The following is a 15,959-nucleotide window of genomic DNA, read 5'->3' as shown; positions in this document are numbered from 1 at the left end:
CTGTGTCACCTGTCTTTTATTGTGCATATTGGTAATTGTCTTGATGAAAATAACACAATAATAACATAACCAAGAAAAGACTATAAGCTAGAAGTAAAAGTATATCACAAGGAATTATCAAGCAGAGAAATCTTTTAACTGTTCATGGCTTTTTACTGTGTGTGTGTGTATCAATGTTGCGAACATTGGCATCGGGATAAAATCGGCAAGGGTCCGGAAAACCAAAAAATTGTAAAAATCGGGAAAATATTAGTAAAAATCGGCAAAGTTAAGATACCATTAAAATATCTTTAAAAATAAGCAAATATTAGCTAGGCCAAAAAATCGTGATTTCGAGATAAAATAGGGATGTTATCGAGATGTTCACAACACTGGTGTGTATTATGTTAATTATCGAAATTGAGTTAATACGCTCCAACATGTCACCCCCTTTAAAGGTTGAAACCACCTAATAGTGTCCTTGATTAACCCCCTTATTGAGCTTGGAGACACTTGTACATGTCAAAGCCCACTCTGGAAGGGCATGCCACCATGAAGTGCCCCATTGATTCCATGACTTGTAAGCTCTTTTACTTGATTATTCTAATGATTTGTTGTATTAGAGGGCAAGGGGATGCATTGGATCTTATTCAGAATTACAGGTGGGTCTCCATTTGGCTTTGGTCTCTTATATGGGGTCCTAGGCTCTAGCCCTCCAGAGGGCCACATTGGCACTTGTAGGGTGAGCGTTGAGAGCCATGGGCCTCCATAATAGCAGGAAGTACTTCATGGATCCCCTGCACCACTCATTGATTGCTTGTGCTCCACACTTTGGATGAGGGTGATGCACTTGGTTCACCATGCCTAGTCGGCTCCACACTTGCACCATACACTTGGAAGATGTTCCAGGGTCCAGATGAGGATGTGTCATGCTGCAAGAGACAAAGGGAGAGCTTATGTCATCATCCTGGCCCTTATGGATGGTTTACAAGCATTTTCGATCCGCTTAGAAACCCATGGGGATGTCCTTGTGCCCCCACACCCATTTGGGAGCACCACAGGGATTTGCTTGGAAAACAAGGGGCCAACCCCTTGTCCACTATGTTTGAGGTCCATTCTCACATCATGGCACACTTTGGACTTCATTAGGCCTCCTCAAAGGCCCAACAACTCATTTTATTGATCATTCTACCCTCTTGAGAGTCTTATTCTTATGTTATTGAGCTATCTTGGTGGGCTTGTCACCAAGGGATGTTATTATTGCACATTATTTTATTATTTGGGGCCCAAGTAGGTCAAATTAGGCAAATCAAACTCATTAGAGATTGTATAAATAGATGAGAGCTAGGAAACCGGATTCGTCCTAAACCCCCTGCGAATCCCGAATCCGGCGAATCCGACACGATTCGGTCCGGATTCGTGTCCAAATCACAGGACACGTCATGTCCGTTTCGGACACGTCGTGTCCGAGGGCGTGTCGCGATTTTCAGGGGCGTGTCGCGATTTTAGGACACGTGTCCGGTTTCCAGGACTCGCTAAGCTCAGCGCGGGTATGAAAAGGGCGTGTTTGCTCATTAATATTTTCATTTGGTAAGTGATTTGTGCTGTTGCAGCAAGGAGTAGAGCATTTTGGCAGCTTCATAATCAAGTCTAGGCCCTAGTATTGATATGCTATTCATGGTAATGTTAAATTCTTAAAGTAAAAGTGACATTCTCCTTAATCTTCATTTTCATCCTTTTACTTAAATTTTTAACATTACCATGAAATGACTCGGGATGTTTGAGAGTGGTTCCGGCCTCATTGGATTTCATATGGAGAAAGTAGAATTTTAGATTTCATTCAAAATCCAGCAGACTTATCAGTTTTTCAGGATTTTAGGATTGGGGGATTGCAATGTTTCCATTGAATTTTGTCATGTATTAGGGTATGGAACTCGTATTTAATCAAGAGCACCAAACCAAGAGCTTCTGAATATGTCTCTCCCGCTCCCGTTTTCGCTCCCGCTCCCCGCTTTCGCTCCCGCTCCCAAGTAACACTGTTCCTGATGATATGGGTCTGGACACCATTGTTGAGTTGGCATTGGCCAACATGGATCTCAATGATCCAGTGCTAGAGCCTGTTAGATTTGATGACTTAGAGGGGTCAGCCTCCATACCAGCAGATGCAAAGGCGACTATGGATACAGGGGAGGAGGAGGATGTAGAGGAGAGCAGTGGGGACCATGATGATGGGGACAGTGATGCTGGTTCTAATGCTGATTGATGCCTTGAGGCTTGTATACCTGTAGTTTTTTTATATTTTCTATTTCTATTTGCCATTGGCATTGCACCAACACTACCTATGTAACACATTTTGATTTGATGACTTAATGAGAAAACTACAGTTGTCAGTGTGTTTATCTTACTATCTTGTAGTTGTAAGTTGTCTTTCAGTTATGAATTATGAGTCATGATTTAAATTTTTAATAGATTTATCATTTATGTGACCAGTACCACTGACATTTATTTGAATTTTGTATGTACTATGCCTGCTAATAGCTATAGATGAAGATCTATGTTTGAAATCAATAAATTGGTATCATTAATTAAAATTTGTGTAAGAAATATGATAATATCTAATTTTTAATATATATATATATATATATATATATTTTTTTTTTTTTTTAAATATATATTATATATATATATTTTTTAATAAAATAATATATAACGTGTCCTAACGTGTCCTGTTCCGGGGGGTCAGCGTGTCCCGAATCCGACACCACGAATCCCGAATCCTACGTGTCCCGAATCCCCGTGTCAGGTGACTTAGGATGAGAGGTGATTCATTCTCTCATCGTCACTTGGATTGGGATTTAGTAGCTACTTGAGAATTTTGCATTCCCTTTTGGAGGACGAGTTTGGATTACATGGATGAATTTCGATGTTTGGATCTATGTCCTTGATCTTGGAGTTTCATTATTGGTATTATCTGATGATTGGATATACTAATTTGTACATGTAAGTGATCTTTTTCATGGTTATTCTTGTTATTTACTTTGTCACATGAAATGTTGTTGGGATTTTCGCTATATAAGTCTAAAATTTACAGTTTTTCTATGTGAAATTGTGGAAATTTTGATCTTTTGTCGTGTTGCATCATTGCATGGGCCATGTATGAATGGGTGAATATCCCTAGAGATTATTGTTGTTGAATGCATCTCGATAAGTCATAAATTATTGCATATCGAAGTATAAAGACCTCAAGTAGTTGCTCTCATGCCCTAATGCCATGCGAAATTGCTTGAAGGCCTCCTTGATTGGGTAAATCCTTTTCAAGCGATAAAGTTTCTTTGTCTCCATCTCTTTCTAGGCCTAGCCTCCATAGGTCACCTCAGGCATCATTTTTCTCCCATTGTACCCATCAAGAAAGTTCGATCTCTTGTCCATAACTATTCTAGGGTTTTCTCTAGAGGCCCTCCAAATTTCAAGAAATTTTGACAGTGGGATCTTGAGATATAGCAAGCCCTAGCGCAAGGATCATTTCTTGCCCTAGGTTTCCTTGGCTAGTGTCCTCATTTGGACCGTTGCATTCAATTATCGAAAGAAGATTTGTCCTTTGGTCCTTTTCTCTTCCATAATTAGGGCAAGCCTCTACTTGGTTAGTCAAATCCACATCCTTGACCTAATTCTGGGTCCACTTGGTCATGTGTGGTCCTACAGCTTTGCAACTGTAATTCCACAAAGATCACATAAAGACCAATTCTCCGCAAGGATTTTCGGGTCTAGGAAACCTCTTGACAAGATATACTCCCAAACCCTAGCCTCAAGAATCCTCCTAGCCTTTCCTAGAGAGCCTATCACCTTGCTTTTTAAGCAAGAAAACCATATTATTGAGTCTCTCCTATGAATGGGCCTTGGGAATCACCCTCCATATTTTCATTGACCTATTCATAATCATGATTCCTCATACCGGGTCTCCTCCCATAGGTGAAAGTCTGTAAAGAGGAGGGAGCCTTAGCGGAGGTGACAATGGGCTATCGCTCCATTGTTGCCCCTTGACCTAGTAGTTTCTCTATAGGATCCCCTCCTAGGACTCCTGCTAGTTTGAGCGGTAACAATTCCCATGTGGCTACTCAAGTCATACGCCACCTCATGCCAAGTGACAGTTGTCGACCCACCCATGACCTTCCATGCTCACAAGAACCCTGCTCCACAGCTCACATGGCCCAAACAATGACATAATGTATATTATATATTCGTTGTATGCGAGTGCGGGCCCTCTATGGCCACGTCACCCCATGAATATAATCCTAGCGGGTTACAATGTTGTTATCTGCTAAAATAGTTAGGGACGGCCCTTCGGGCTACATGGAAAATTGCAATATACTTCTGGCACTAAATCTTAGCCTCCTCCTTGAATAGTAAACTAAAGCGTTCATACCACATGGCACTCGTCCCCATTGAACGAGCCCACATGCCATTTATCCCGAGAATCAAATCTTGGGCATTCTACTATGACCTCCACTTGAAATCTTCGAGATCCAGGGTTTCGAGGTGATGTCACCGATCCTAAGCGTCGGGGTGATGTCATCCTTCATCACACTACATAACTGTGGGTCCCACTGCAAGTTCCAACCCCTTGTACGTGTGTTTTTCATGTCACAAGGAATTTGAGGTTTTTCTCCGTCGCTTCATACTGGGTGTCCAACCGGCCCCACTGCCACACCATCCTGGCAAATAGATCTTGAAGGGATCAGATCGTGCCTCCTCTTGGAACTTCCAAGAAAGTTTCTTCTAGGGTCCATCCAATAGCCATGAGCGCTTTCCCATTGAGTCTTGATGGCCCAGATTTCTCCTAAGCATTTGATCACTGCATCTTGTCACAGGATCAAAGGGGTTAAGCCATTCCTTCTGAAGTCCTAAACTCCAGACAAAGATTCTAGCCCCACGAGCTTAGTGACTATTAATGCGCTTGTACAGGCTTTTGCCTAAACCTCTGATGCATAGCCTTTAGCATACAAGGGCATAAGCCAACCCTTCCAAGCTATCCTCCCTGAGCTTCGCCAAGACCCGACCATGACCAGAACATCATTATACATGCATGTTCACACACACACACACACACATATATATATAAACTCTATGCTGTCTCTTTTGAATGGCTATTGCTCTTGAGCTTCTTCAAGACTTGACCGTGACCAAAAGACCATTGTACATGCATGTTCATATATATATATATAAACTCTAAGCTATCTCTTTTGAGCTTTTAATCAAAGTCCAACTAGTCTTGTCCATATGTCTATATATGTATAAACTAAACACAGGTCGAACTTGGCCACATAGATGCACACACACACACGCACGTATATAACATTTCCTCCTGAGCTTACAGGATTTAAATCAGGGCCAAATAGCTAATTCATTTCCAATTTATTTATATATTTAATTAACAGTGATGTGCTCATCTCACCATACACATACCTTAAGCCAAATTCCAAGCCCCGAATGAACGCAGCAATAAGCCCAGTCCTATAAAGATACTCAAAACACCTGCAATACATTTTTCATGCCAGATTCACATCCCTGGCCATTAATTTAGCCAATTAACAGCTATGTGCCAACATATATGATCAACGCATGAACCCTAAGTGAACAGGGATACATTAGTCCTCCATAAATGAACCATTCCTCATCCATTGCACATAATTTGGCATCATACAGGAATTCATTTTCCCTATGATTTGTTAGGGAAAATCAACACATTACCCTGTGCAAAACCTTTGGCCTTCCCGGCTTACAGATTAGAAACAAAACCTACTAGCATTTCTTTTAACAGGGTATATTCATTACAGAGATTTACCCATCTCTTCAATGTTCAGGCATTCAGACTATAGTTCTGATTCAAAAACTGACAAGGTTCACACATTCCTTGCATACAAGCCATTTAGACTAGGATTATACTCAATTTAACATAGGAATCTAGACCATTCCATATCCATGCCTTTAAAAACAACAATATTCATTCAAACAGGAATACCTCATTCCTCAGCATTACAAACCATGATAAATCATCACATTAAACAAGCATAAAGCATTCAGAACATGAGAATTGTAAGCAGACATTTATCTTTGATAAACTGAACCAGGCAATTGAGATTGGCACTTCAACTCTCCATCCAACCATAGACACAATGCAGCCAAAGCTTTCTTGCAATAGTCACCCCCAATCCAAATTCTAGAGCTTGAGGATGAGAGCTTAAGGGATTAACCAATTCTGCCAACTGAAACAAGGACTCTAGAGGACCATCCACCTCCACCCACCAGCTGCTTCCTGCAGACAATATCTCACAAGGGAAATCCAGAGGTCCACCGCCTCCACCCTCCGACTACTTCGCAGACAACATCTCATAAGGGAATCCAGATGTCCACCACCTCCACCCTTCAACTACTTAAATAATAACTATGTCTACACCATTACAGTATGAAGCAGAGAAATCCAGAGGCTCACCTCCACCCACACCGAATGAGGGAATCCAGGCGCTTATCACCTCCACTTTCAACAATTCTTTCACACAGTGGCTCCACCCAATCTCGGGAATCCAAAACCCACTGTAAAACCATAAACAAGCAGAGGGGGGCTAAGGGACTCTCTCCTGACCATGAATCCAAGTAACAAACAACCACCCAAGCTGTCAAGGGAATCTAAGGAAACCATCTCCACCCTCTCTAGTCTTACAACGAATCCAGAGACTATTGCCCTCCCTTGAGAGATATCCTTACTACCTCCTAATGCTCAACCGAATGATTACTCCCACCATTGCCTTTTGGTAGCCACACAGAGCATTCTGCTCCTTTCCTCCTGCGTTTTGCTTTCTCTTCTCTGTAGCGCAGTCATACCTCTGCCATTTTCTTCCTGGGTGCTTTTGACTCCTTTTTCTTCCTACTGCTTTCTCAGTGATACTCCTCTGACTTGTCTGCTGTTCTCTCCCTGTATTCAAGACAATCTCTCATCGCTACGTCAGAATGCTTTCTTTGCAAATGTTTTAACTTTTCCTCCCTTGTCGTGCGTGGAGTGTCGTCTAGGAGAATGTTTGTCTACCTGCCCACACATTAAGTGTGATTGTCTACTCCATTACATGGCTGCAACTGTTTTTGGTTGCGTGGGCAGACCTTCCTGTCGCCCCTTCCTTCTCGGCTACAGTGGTTCTGTCTTGCGTGGTTGTCTTCAAATCTCCCTGCTGCCAATGCAGCCCATCACTGCCTCTCTGCCTTGTTGATTTACCCAAGGCAGGCATGGCTCCTTGTCCTTCTTCTTCAGCTGGATTAATGGCATAACCAGTCGATTTAATCACACACCTACCAGCCTTCAATGGCTGTCATGGAACAGTCAAGCATCCTTCATATCCCAAGCAATCTCCTTCCTCAAACTCTGGAATCCGTATCCCAAGTTGCAGGCCTTTTAATTTATAATCAAAATACATGACATATTTACAATGTATGTAAGAGAGGAATTTGCCCAAAGGGGTTGTCACAATGGTCATAATTAGGACATAACCATATTTTACATATTTAATAAATGCTTAGTTAGAGACTCTATAATAAAGTGATCTAATTATTTGTTAATAAATGTTGTCATTAAAAGATTAGCCATTCGTGAGTTACATAACTACTTAGTCTCCTCTATGTAATGAAACACTGCATATCTCCATTATGAATTAATCTATTCTCTCTCATTCTTATGTGCATTCCTGTCTATGCTCTTGTGAAAAATATAGCTTGGATAGAAACTTCCGCACAGGTTCAGTGAACATGTGAGAAGTTGTTCGAGATATTTTTTGAAAAGTAATTCTATTTTGTAATTCACTTTTGTAAAAAAAAGTGAAAATCTGTTATTTAGCAGTTGAGTCTAAAAGTGTATCTCATGCATGACTTAGACTATGAGTAATCTTAAAATAGATTCCCAGCTAAAAGTATAAAGACATGTCAAAGTAGAGGCATTCAACACACATGAGCAGTTGAGTGACTGGAGGAGAAAAAGAGAGCGGGCATTCAGGCAGAGGTGAATCTTGGCAGTGGGCAGCAGTTAGTACAGGTGTCTGACAGTTCTGCACAGTTGCATGGAACAGTTCCATATAGTCATACAGACAGGTCCATATAGTCATTCGAACATGTCAGAAGTTCCCCTGCAGACAGCACAACATTTTCTCCTCTTGTTTTTTTCCAACAGGGTGTAAGAGCTCAGTTCAGGGTGTTATTTCATGTCTGTGCAGTGCTGTTATTGTGGGCAGTGTGTGTAGGCTTCCTTGTAAGTTTTTTCAAATGAATGAAAAACTGATTTGGAGTAATTGCCTGTGTATGTGTGGAACTGTTTTATGCTTTCTCTATTTAATTTCTAGCTATTGTGTGATTAATGCCATGGTCTGAACTTTAATCTCAGCATTGATTAAATTCAGCGATCTACTTGTTTGATCGAGATCATAAGGGCATTAGTCACTAGGGCTTGAAAATTTCATATATTCGTGTATATATAAAAACTAACAAAGTTTGTCACTAACTATATTTTTTCATGAAATCTATTTGATTGATAAATTATTCTTTATCGAGTTGTGATTACTATATGGATTGTGAGTTACGTTGGAGGTCGTTATTATGAAGTCCTTAGTATAAAGTCACAATTATAATTCGGTGAACGATGGTTTCCCCATCCATTGCATAGAAGAACTAAAACTGTATTTTCATGTCAAGTGGAGGAATCATTGTGTCTGTGCTCCATGCCTCCAGCTTTGTTGATCACCCATGCATAATTTAAATAAACTGTTATGTTGAACAAGAACATAATTCATTAGCCCTAAGGGTTAGCTCAATTGGTCAAGGTCCTGTTGCTAAAGCACCTCGCCATTGGGATGTCATGGGTTCAATTCTCCTCGATGCCCTTGGGGTTAGGCTCTGATTAGTTTGGCCGAGGGGTGGTCCCTTTGGGTGGACCTACGCTGATTTTCCACGAAACAACAAAAGAAAAGAAAGAAGAACATAATGTCATTCTGTTTGTTCTTGAAAGTATTGTTTCTGTTTCTGTTCTATTTATTTAAGCAATGTGCACACAAATGTTTTTTTAGCTTGCTCTATATCATTTTTATTAGTCTTGCCTCTTTATTTTTGGTGTATCCAACATTCAACAACCTTGATTTTGTCATTTGACACTTATAGCTCGTCAGTGGTCCAATCGGGATGTCCTATAAAAGGTTCCATAGAACGATATTTATTGGCTGCAAAATAATCTGTTGTTCAAAGATGGGAAGGTGGAAAGTTTATTATGGTCCTATAAAACTAGACGAGTATTCCAGCTCAAATGTTTGGTGTCCCATTAGACAGGAAGGACTAATTTTATGAGGAAGGAAGTGTTTGAATTTTGTTATTCATGGCTGAGAAAAACAACGACCTAATAATATTGGATCCTTGTACTTGATTGATGATTTTTTTTTTCAATTTGAGATATAACGATGTGCCAAATTTGATTGTGGTAGCTAAGCTTAAATTTCAGCCTGTTTATAAGCTTGCGTGATTTATAAATTTAGACCCCCTGGATTATATACCTCGATGCAAATATTGTGATGGATTACCAAATATGAAGCCTTCAAAGTCCATTTCCATTGCATGTTTACTTATAAATTCAGCCAGACTGTGACTGACTAATTGAAGTATTCTTTGCTTGGCCGCCTTGACTTCTCATGAATTCATTCATCCTAATTGGTTGGGGTGTATGATCAAAGTGGTAACTGGATATCTTTGAACTCATTCCACGTTAATCAGTTCGGCTGTTATTATGAAAAGCCGATCTGAAATTTTGTATTAAAGTTACTCTCAATATTCTTTTCTTCTAATGCCATTTGAGTTGTGCACAAGTAATTGGCATCTAGAGTTCCCTATGTACTCTAGTATAGAAATAGCTGAGGTAAACCTGGGAGGCATGCTGTTTTATGGACTGTTATTAACTGGGTGTGCTTGATATATGCTATTATGTTCTTGTGTGTTTGCTAGAGTCTTGACTAATAATTAATCCAAGGGTTGTTGGCATCAACTTTGCAGATGGCAGTGCTTGTTGAAGTTCTACCTCTTGCTGGAATACATGGTTCGTGCGTGGCTGCTATATCAGTTCTTCCTGGTGAACTTGTCAATGCAAAGCCACGTCTTTGTGTCAAACCATTTGTTTCAGATTCAACAGCCAACAAAAAGAAACAACTTCCAGAACAGTGAAAAGGTTATGATATTCGGCTAGACCCATTTCTTGGCTCAAACACTCCCAACACTTTTGTCCTCCATGTACTTTTCTCATCCTGGGAAGAAATATTATTGTTTTTCTGTAGAATGGTTCCTAGGATGTGTAAAATCATCAATAATTATTTTGGTTTGAGACCCAAGTCTATGTTTTATATTATTAGTTTCGCCGTAAACACTTTTCAGAAGTTAGAACTCATACAGAATCAGAGCTTTGACCTCTTGTGTCTAGCAGGAAGTATAATACCACTTCTCAAGACTTCGAAATTGTTTCTGAATGTAAGAACATGGGAAGAAATCAACCTGAATCCATCCCTTGGGACTGAACCTTAGTTGATAGGGAAGTGGTTTCTTTCATCTAACCTCAAGGTGCAGTAATTGACAATGGAAATTTTATAGTCAGCAATCTAGAAGCTTTTGACACGAAGAGGTGTAAACTGGTTGTCATAAAGCGTATCTGCATGGTTCAACAGAATCGATAGAAATGACAATAATGCATACTTTAGGCTAGTACCTCACCAAATCAGCATTTTGGATATTTAGATGCTAATTACTTCAGCCAGAGTAGAGTGTTATTATAGTATTAGCACGATACAAAATATCATTTGCAAGTACTCTACTTGAAGGGCATTTCATCAATTTATTTGGCATAAAAGCAAGTCAAAAAATGAAAATATTTATTCTCAGACTATATATGCAGCTCAATCCATATTAGCAATTTGGAAAGCAATTTCTATATTTTTCGGGTAATCATATTAATCTGTTATCAAGCGCTTACCAAACCTTGCACGTTAGTAACACTATTCATTACAATGTTCTGAGAAACAATATCAGTACAATTTTTTGGCAACTTAAAATAGGCTTCAATGGTGATTCTGTATCCCCACATTGTTGAATCTTCAATTTCTCATTTACACTCTCTACATAAACTGAGGTGAGACAGATTTGCCAACTTTGTGAAGAGTATATACATTTCCTTATAGTAATTGGATCTTCTTTTGGCTGTTGATATTTTCATTGGAGTAACACAGGAATTCTTTGTTATTCATGGTACTATATTGTAGAAGACTGCAGCTGTGCATTTACCTGTCAATTTTTATTAGTCTATATTGTTTCCTCTGCCTCCAGGCGTAGTTGAAAGTTATGACTCGGTATTGGGAAAGAGTAAGAGCATGATTCAGACTTGGGAAAAGCTCTAGAAAAGAAATCAAAACTGTCAAAGTTTCAAAATCTTATGAACTGGGCAAACTCATTGAGCCATGGCAAGTTTGACCAGATCTGACTGAATTTAGCACAAAGAAGCAGACTCAGATTGTTTAATAGCTGAAGCCTAAGTTGAACTGCTAAGCACTCAAAACACTCAATGGCCTTGTTTCAATGCCTAAGTAAGTCAGAATATCCACCTTTAAAAGATGATATACAAACATGCCAAAAGAAAAGAAAGGTAAGAAATATGTCCTACATCCACCTTCAAAAGATGATATATGAACCTGCCAAAGAAAAAATTTAAGTAATATGCACTGAGCTAAGTCTTCAGTCCTAGTAGTCTCACTATTTCAACATCAAACGATACATTTTGTTGTATTTTCCATTGTGCAATGCAGCATTCATATAGGAGAGGCTCTTTTGTTAAATTTTGCACAATTAAATACAGAAGTTCAATATGCCATTCATTTACATATTGAGAGAGGCCAACGTACAGGGTCATGTAGTAGAAATTCATAGGTGATAAACTTATTCAAATGCTAATATTGAGGATTATTTGGGGATCTCTGTAATAATTTATTGTATTTACACTCATAAATTTTGGAGGGAAAGAAAATATGTTATTTATTTTTGTATTTAAAAAAAAAGGGGGATAGGAAAATGAATAAAACTGTTCATTATTAAGCTCACAATGATACTTTGTACTTTAAATTTAAATTTCTATATAATTAAAGTAATATAATTGGTTAATATTTAACAATAACATTTAATATTATATTGATAGCAAGTTACTTAAAATATAAAGTGATGCCAATATTAAAAACTTCTAACATACATGTTATTTAGTGTTGGTGGTGTTGAAAAATCTAGGGTAGTTATAGCTAGTGAGATTCTTCTTAGCTTGATAACTATTTGTGAGGTGTTTTTAACTTTTCTTCATAGTCTTCACTTGTTATTATTAGAGTGTGTCTTCTTAGTTCATCAAATAGCTACCAAAAACAAAGAGACAAGAACACGAGGTGTTGGCATGTTGCCAGGGCCAAAACCTCTCACTATTAGAGAGGAAAACCCGCACAAAATTCTTCTTAGAGTGATTCCAATTGATGAATACCAAGACCACAATCCTTGACCTACCAGGCCACTCGAAGACCAAGACACCAATCCTCTTCTAGCTGTGAGATCATCATTACTGTTGCAACACTGAAGTCAACTTTACTGCATTACTGAGATTGACATTATTGTAGTACCAAGGCCATTACTTCTTCTTTATCGAGATGTTTGTTAAGATTATGACCTAAGGATCATCACTAAAATTATGATCACCATTATCCAGAATGCTTGTTGATACAGAGTGTAACCTTGTTATATATATGCCGAGTCTCTGGCTATGTTTCCTTCATGTATTGAGATCTTCATTGTTATAGGTATGTTGTGACTGTTTATTACGTCGAGACAGAGTATCATAGTTGAGTTACATCATAACAAATACATTGTGATCATAAGTAATCCAAGACTGTAATTATGTCGAGAGAGAAACTATATCAGTTATGCGTTGACTCAGAGATAATGTTGAGATTGTAATTGCATTGAAACTGTGATCACAGGAATGCCGAGACAATGTATTCTCTTCCTTCACCGAGACAGAGTATCCACCGAGATTGTATGCCGAGATACTACACTTTGTTGTGCTTACCGAGACTTAGTTACGATGAAGTCATTGAGATTATCTTTATGTCATCCATCTGAAGAGCTTGATGCCTTCTGAGATTGTGAAATCATTCTCACTGTAATTGTCTTTTAATAGTCCGAGATCCTGTAGATCTACCCACAAAGAATCTTAAAGAAATCCGAGTTATGTCCTTTTTCTTTTGCACAAACCCCATTGGGTATATGTAGTGGTCTGTCCTATGGGTAAGCCGACTTTAATTCATGAATAGATATGTCACTTTCATTGAACCAACATGACTATTCTTCAATATATATTTTGAGACTGACTTAACTGATTTCTTCATCGTTTTGCAAGTAGGCTTCTTCGTGCTTGTCTTGGAGGATTGTGCTTGTCTTGGAGGGTTGTTCTAGGCTTGTATACATTTTACATATGTGCTCAAGAAGAGCTCTTTAGATGTCTTTGACTCTTTGACTTCCTATACCTATGGAATGAGCAAGAAACTCATTTTTATAATTTACAACGATAATGTTTCTATTTCTTGACAAGTACAAAGATCAAAATTACATTTGTAAATACCGAATCTAGTTACACTTTCTTCAACACTCCCTCTTAACCAGGGAGGTATTTATAATAGTACTTGGTATTAGTAACCCATAAGAAGAATCGGATTAGTAACCCATATGTATCGCATCGTAGTAACCAACATTGTTTATAGAAAGGCCTTGATGTAGGGACCAACCCTATATATATATATATATATATATATATAACAAACTAAAAATAGAACCATAAGAAAATATCATTGGGAACTCAAAAATATTGAACATTATATAAAACTTTTCTGAATTGCACTTCATTGAACATATCATCAAATTTACATATTATTAACTAAAACCATAATGAAGTCATACAAAAAAATATTATAACAACATAGGTACCATTCATGAGGAGACGAGATTCGAACTTGACTTGACACTATTTGTCCTCCTTTGTTGTCGGTCGCCTCTAAGTGTGAATGTCGACATGCTTAATCTGAATGTAATGACCCACCGGTTGACCTCCTAGCCTACTCCTTGGGTACTCTCTTTCACCGCGGACCCCTGAGCTGCAATGGGTTTGTACAACAGGAGAATGTATTAGCTAGTAGATGAGAGAACTCTTTGGCTCAAGAGTCCCCTCTCTAAAATCCTCTACCACACCAAACTCACTATAATTCATAGTCACTACTTTGACATAGTCTCATCCATCCAACCGTAGGGTAAAGAAAAGTCCCTTCTCCCATGGCCTACCCCTCCTTTTATAGGAGTCCTCATAGGTGACACTTGGCATTTCATGCATAATTAATTATTTTTGATAATTCAATAGTTTGATTATTCACCCACCCATGTGTCACTCTCTCATTAAGGGTCTCTAAAATTATTTACTTAAATTTTAATTTAAAACTAATATTTTTCCTCACCTCAACAAAATTCTTATTTCTCCTCCTAGTTGTTTCTTGATCCCCTTTTTACTCTTTAATTTGTGTTCATTACTAAAGTCAATTGATAAGTCAAGATTTGATCTCCTATCTACTCCCTAATTTAACTCAAGTTATCTCTTAGATGAATATTCTTATGTTGGTTGTTGCCACATGGAGGTTCTCTAAATTTCTCTAAAATTTAATTTATTAATTTTATTTTAATTCACCATCATCTTCTCTTAATTAGGTTTAACTATTTTAGGATTAATATTTATCATTACATTTATGTCCTTCTTTTTCCTTTTTACCTAATTAGACTACATTATGTACCTAATATTTTCCAATATGGGAAAGGTAGAGTTTTTAAGGTAAAATATTTTATTTCTTCCTATGATCCTCTTAACCCAAGTTTTATTCTTGATTTAATTACCTTGGTTTTTAACATCATTTACTCTTGATGTGAATTTACTTGGTTTTCATATCTTGATTATATTTATTAATTTATTTATTTTTAATGATTTCAAGGGTGCAAAGTTTGATCGTGCCCTTCAACAACTTTCCTTGAAGTTCCAAGGGTGTCACAAGTAACAATTTATTTGTGATGCCAAGGGTGCCAAGTTAGTCGCGCCCTTCAAGAAATTCCCTTGAAGTTCCAAGTGTGCCACACCTAACAATTTATTTGTGATGCCAAGGGTGCCAAGTTGGTTGTGCCCTTCAAGAAATCCCCTTAAAGTTCCAAGGGTGCCACGCCACTTGCCCTTCAAGCATTCAGTGGCTATGAGGGAAAAGTATAGGTGCAACGACATAGACCACTATCATCTCTTATGTTGCTTGCTATGGTGAGACTAATGGTGTCGGGGATCAATAAATCTACCTTGATGCACACCCCCGGTAAAATCCTCTTGAACGACCCAACTTTGGGACCTGCCTTCATGACATGATCTTCAAGGCGAAGGTGTTTCAACCTTTCCAACCCAAGTCACAACGGGAGTGCTAGTGGGTGAGATTAGGGACACTGCCTCACCTCTTCCATGTAGTTCCATCCAATTGTACAACCCCATCACCCATATGTGAGTCATTCGGTCAAGCAACAAATATGTGCCTGCAACCACCGACATATCATCAAAATACAGATAAACATATATAGCAGGTTTCAACATTGACATAGAATTTCAAAGATAAAATAACATAAATTTTCATCAAACCAGATGTCGTCAACTTGTCATATGCGAGTGCCTTTGGTTGCTTCCTGCCATACTCAATCATCAGTAACAAGGTTTCTCGGTGTTAGTCATTGTTATAATAGCATCATCAATGTCACATAGTCATTCGCATCATTGTTCATTGTGAACCAGAACTAATGCAAGTAGGTAACATAATGGACACATC

The 15,959-nt window shown here is 38.5% G+C and overlaps 1 protein-coding gene across 1 annotated transcript in view; it reads left to right on the top strand.

Annotated features, from left to right (window-relative positions):
* LOC149225603 (uncharacterized) overlaps positions 1-10,659 on the top strand; it is a 150,356-nt gene extending 139,697 nt beyond the window's left edge. The window contains exon 6 of the mRNA XM_089377191.1: positions 10,048-10,659. Within this exon, the coding sequence (XP_089233317.1) occupies positions 10,048-10,215 (168 nt within the window). The 3' untranslated portion in view covers positions 10,216-10,659. The remainder of the gene's footprint in view (positions 1-10,047) is intronic.
* Positions 10,660-15,959: the final 5,300 nt, after the last annotated feature.

The sequence above is a fragment of the Pinus tabuliformis genome, chromosome J (assembly GCF_031772625.1).
Source record: "Pinus tabuliformis cultivar Carrire ecotype Pingquan chromosome J, CPIR1, whole genome shotgun sequence".
NCBI classification, from domain to species: Eukaryota; Viridiplantae; Streptophyta; class Pinopsida; order Pinales; family Pinaceae; genus Pinus; species Pinus tabuliformis.
Note: the sequence above shows the minus strand (reverse complement) of the source record. Positions and strands in the feature narration are given on the sequence as shown.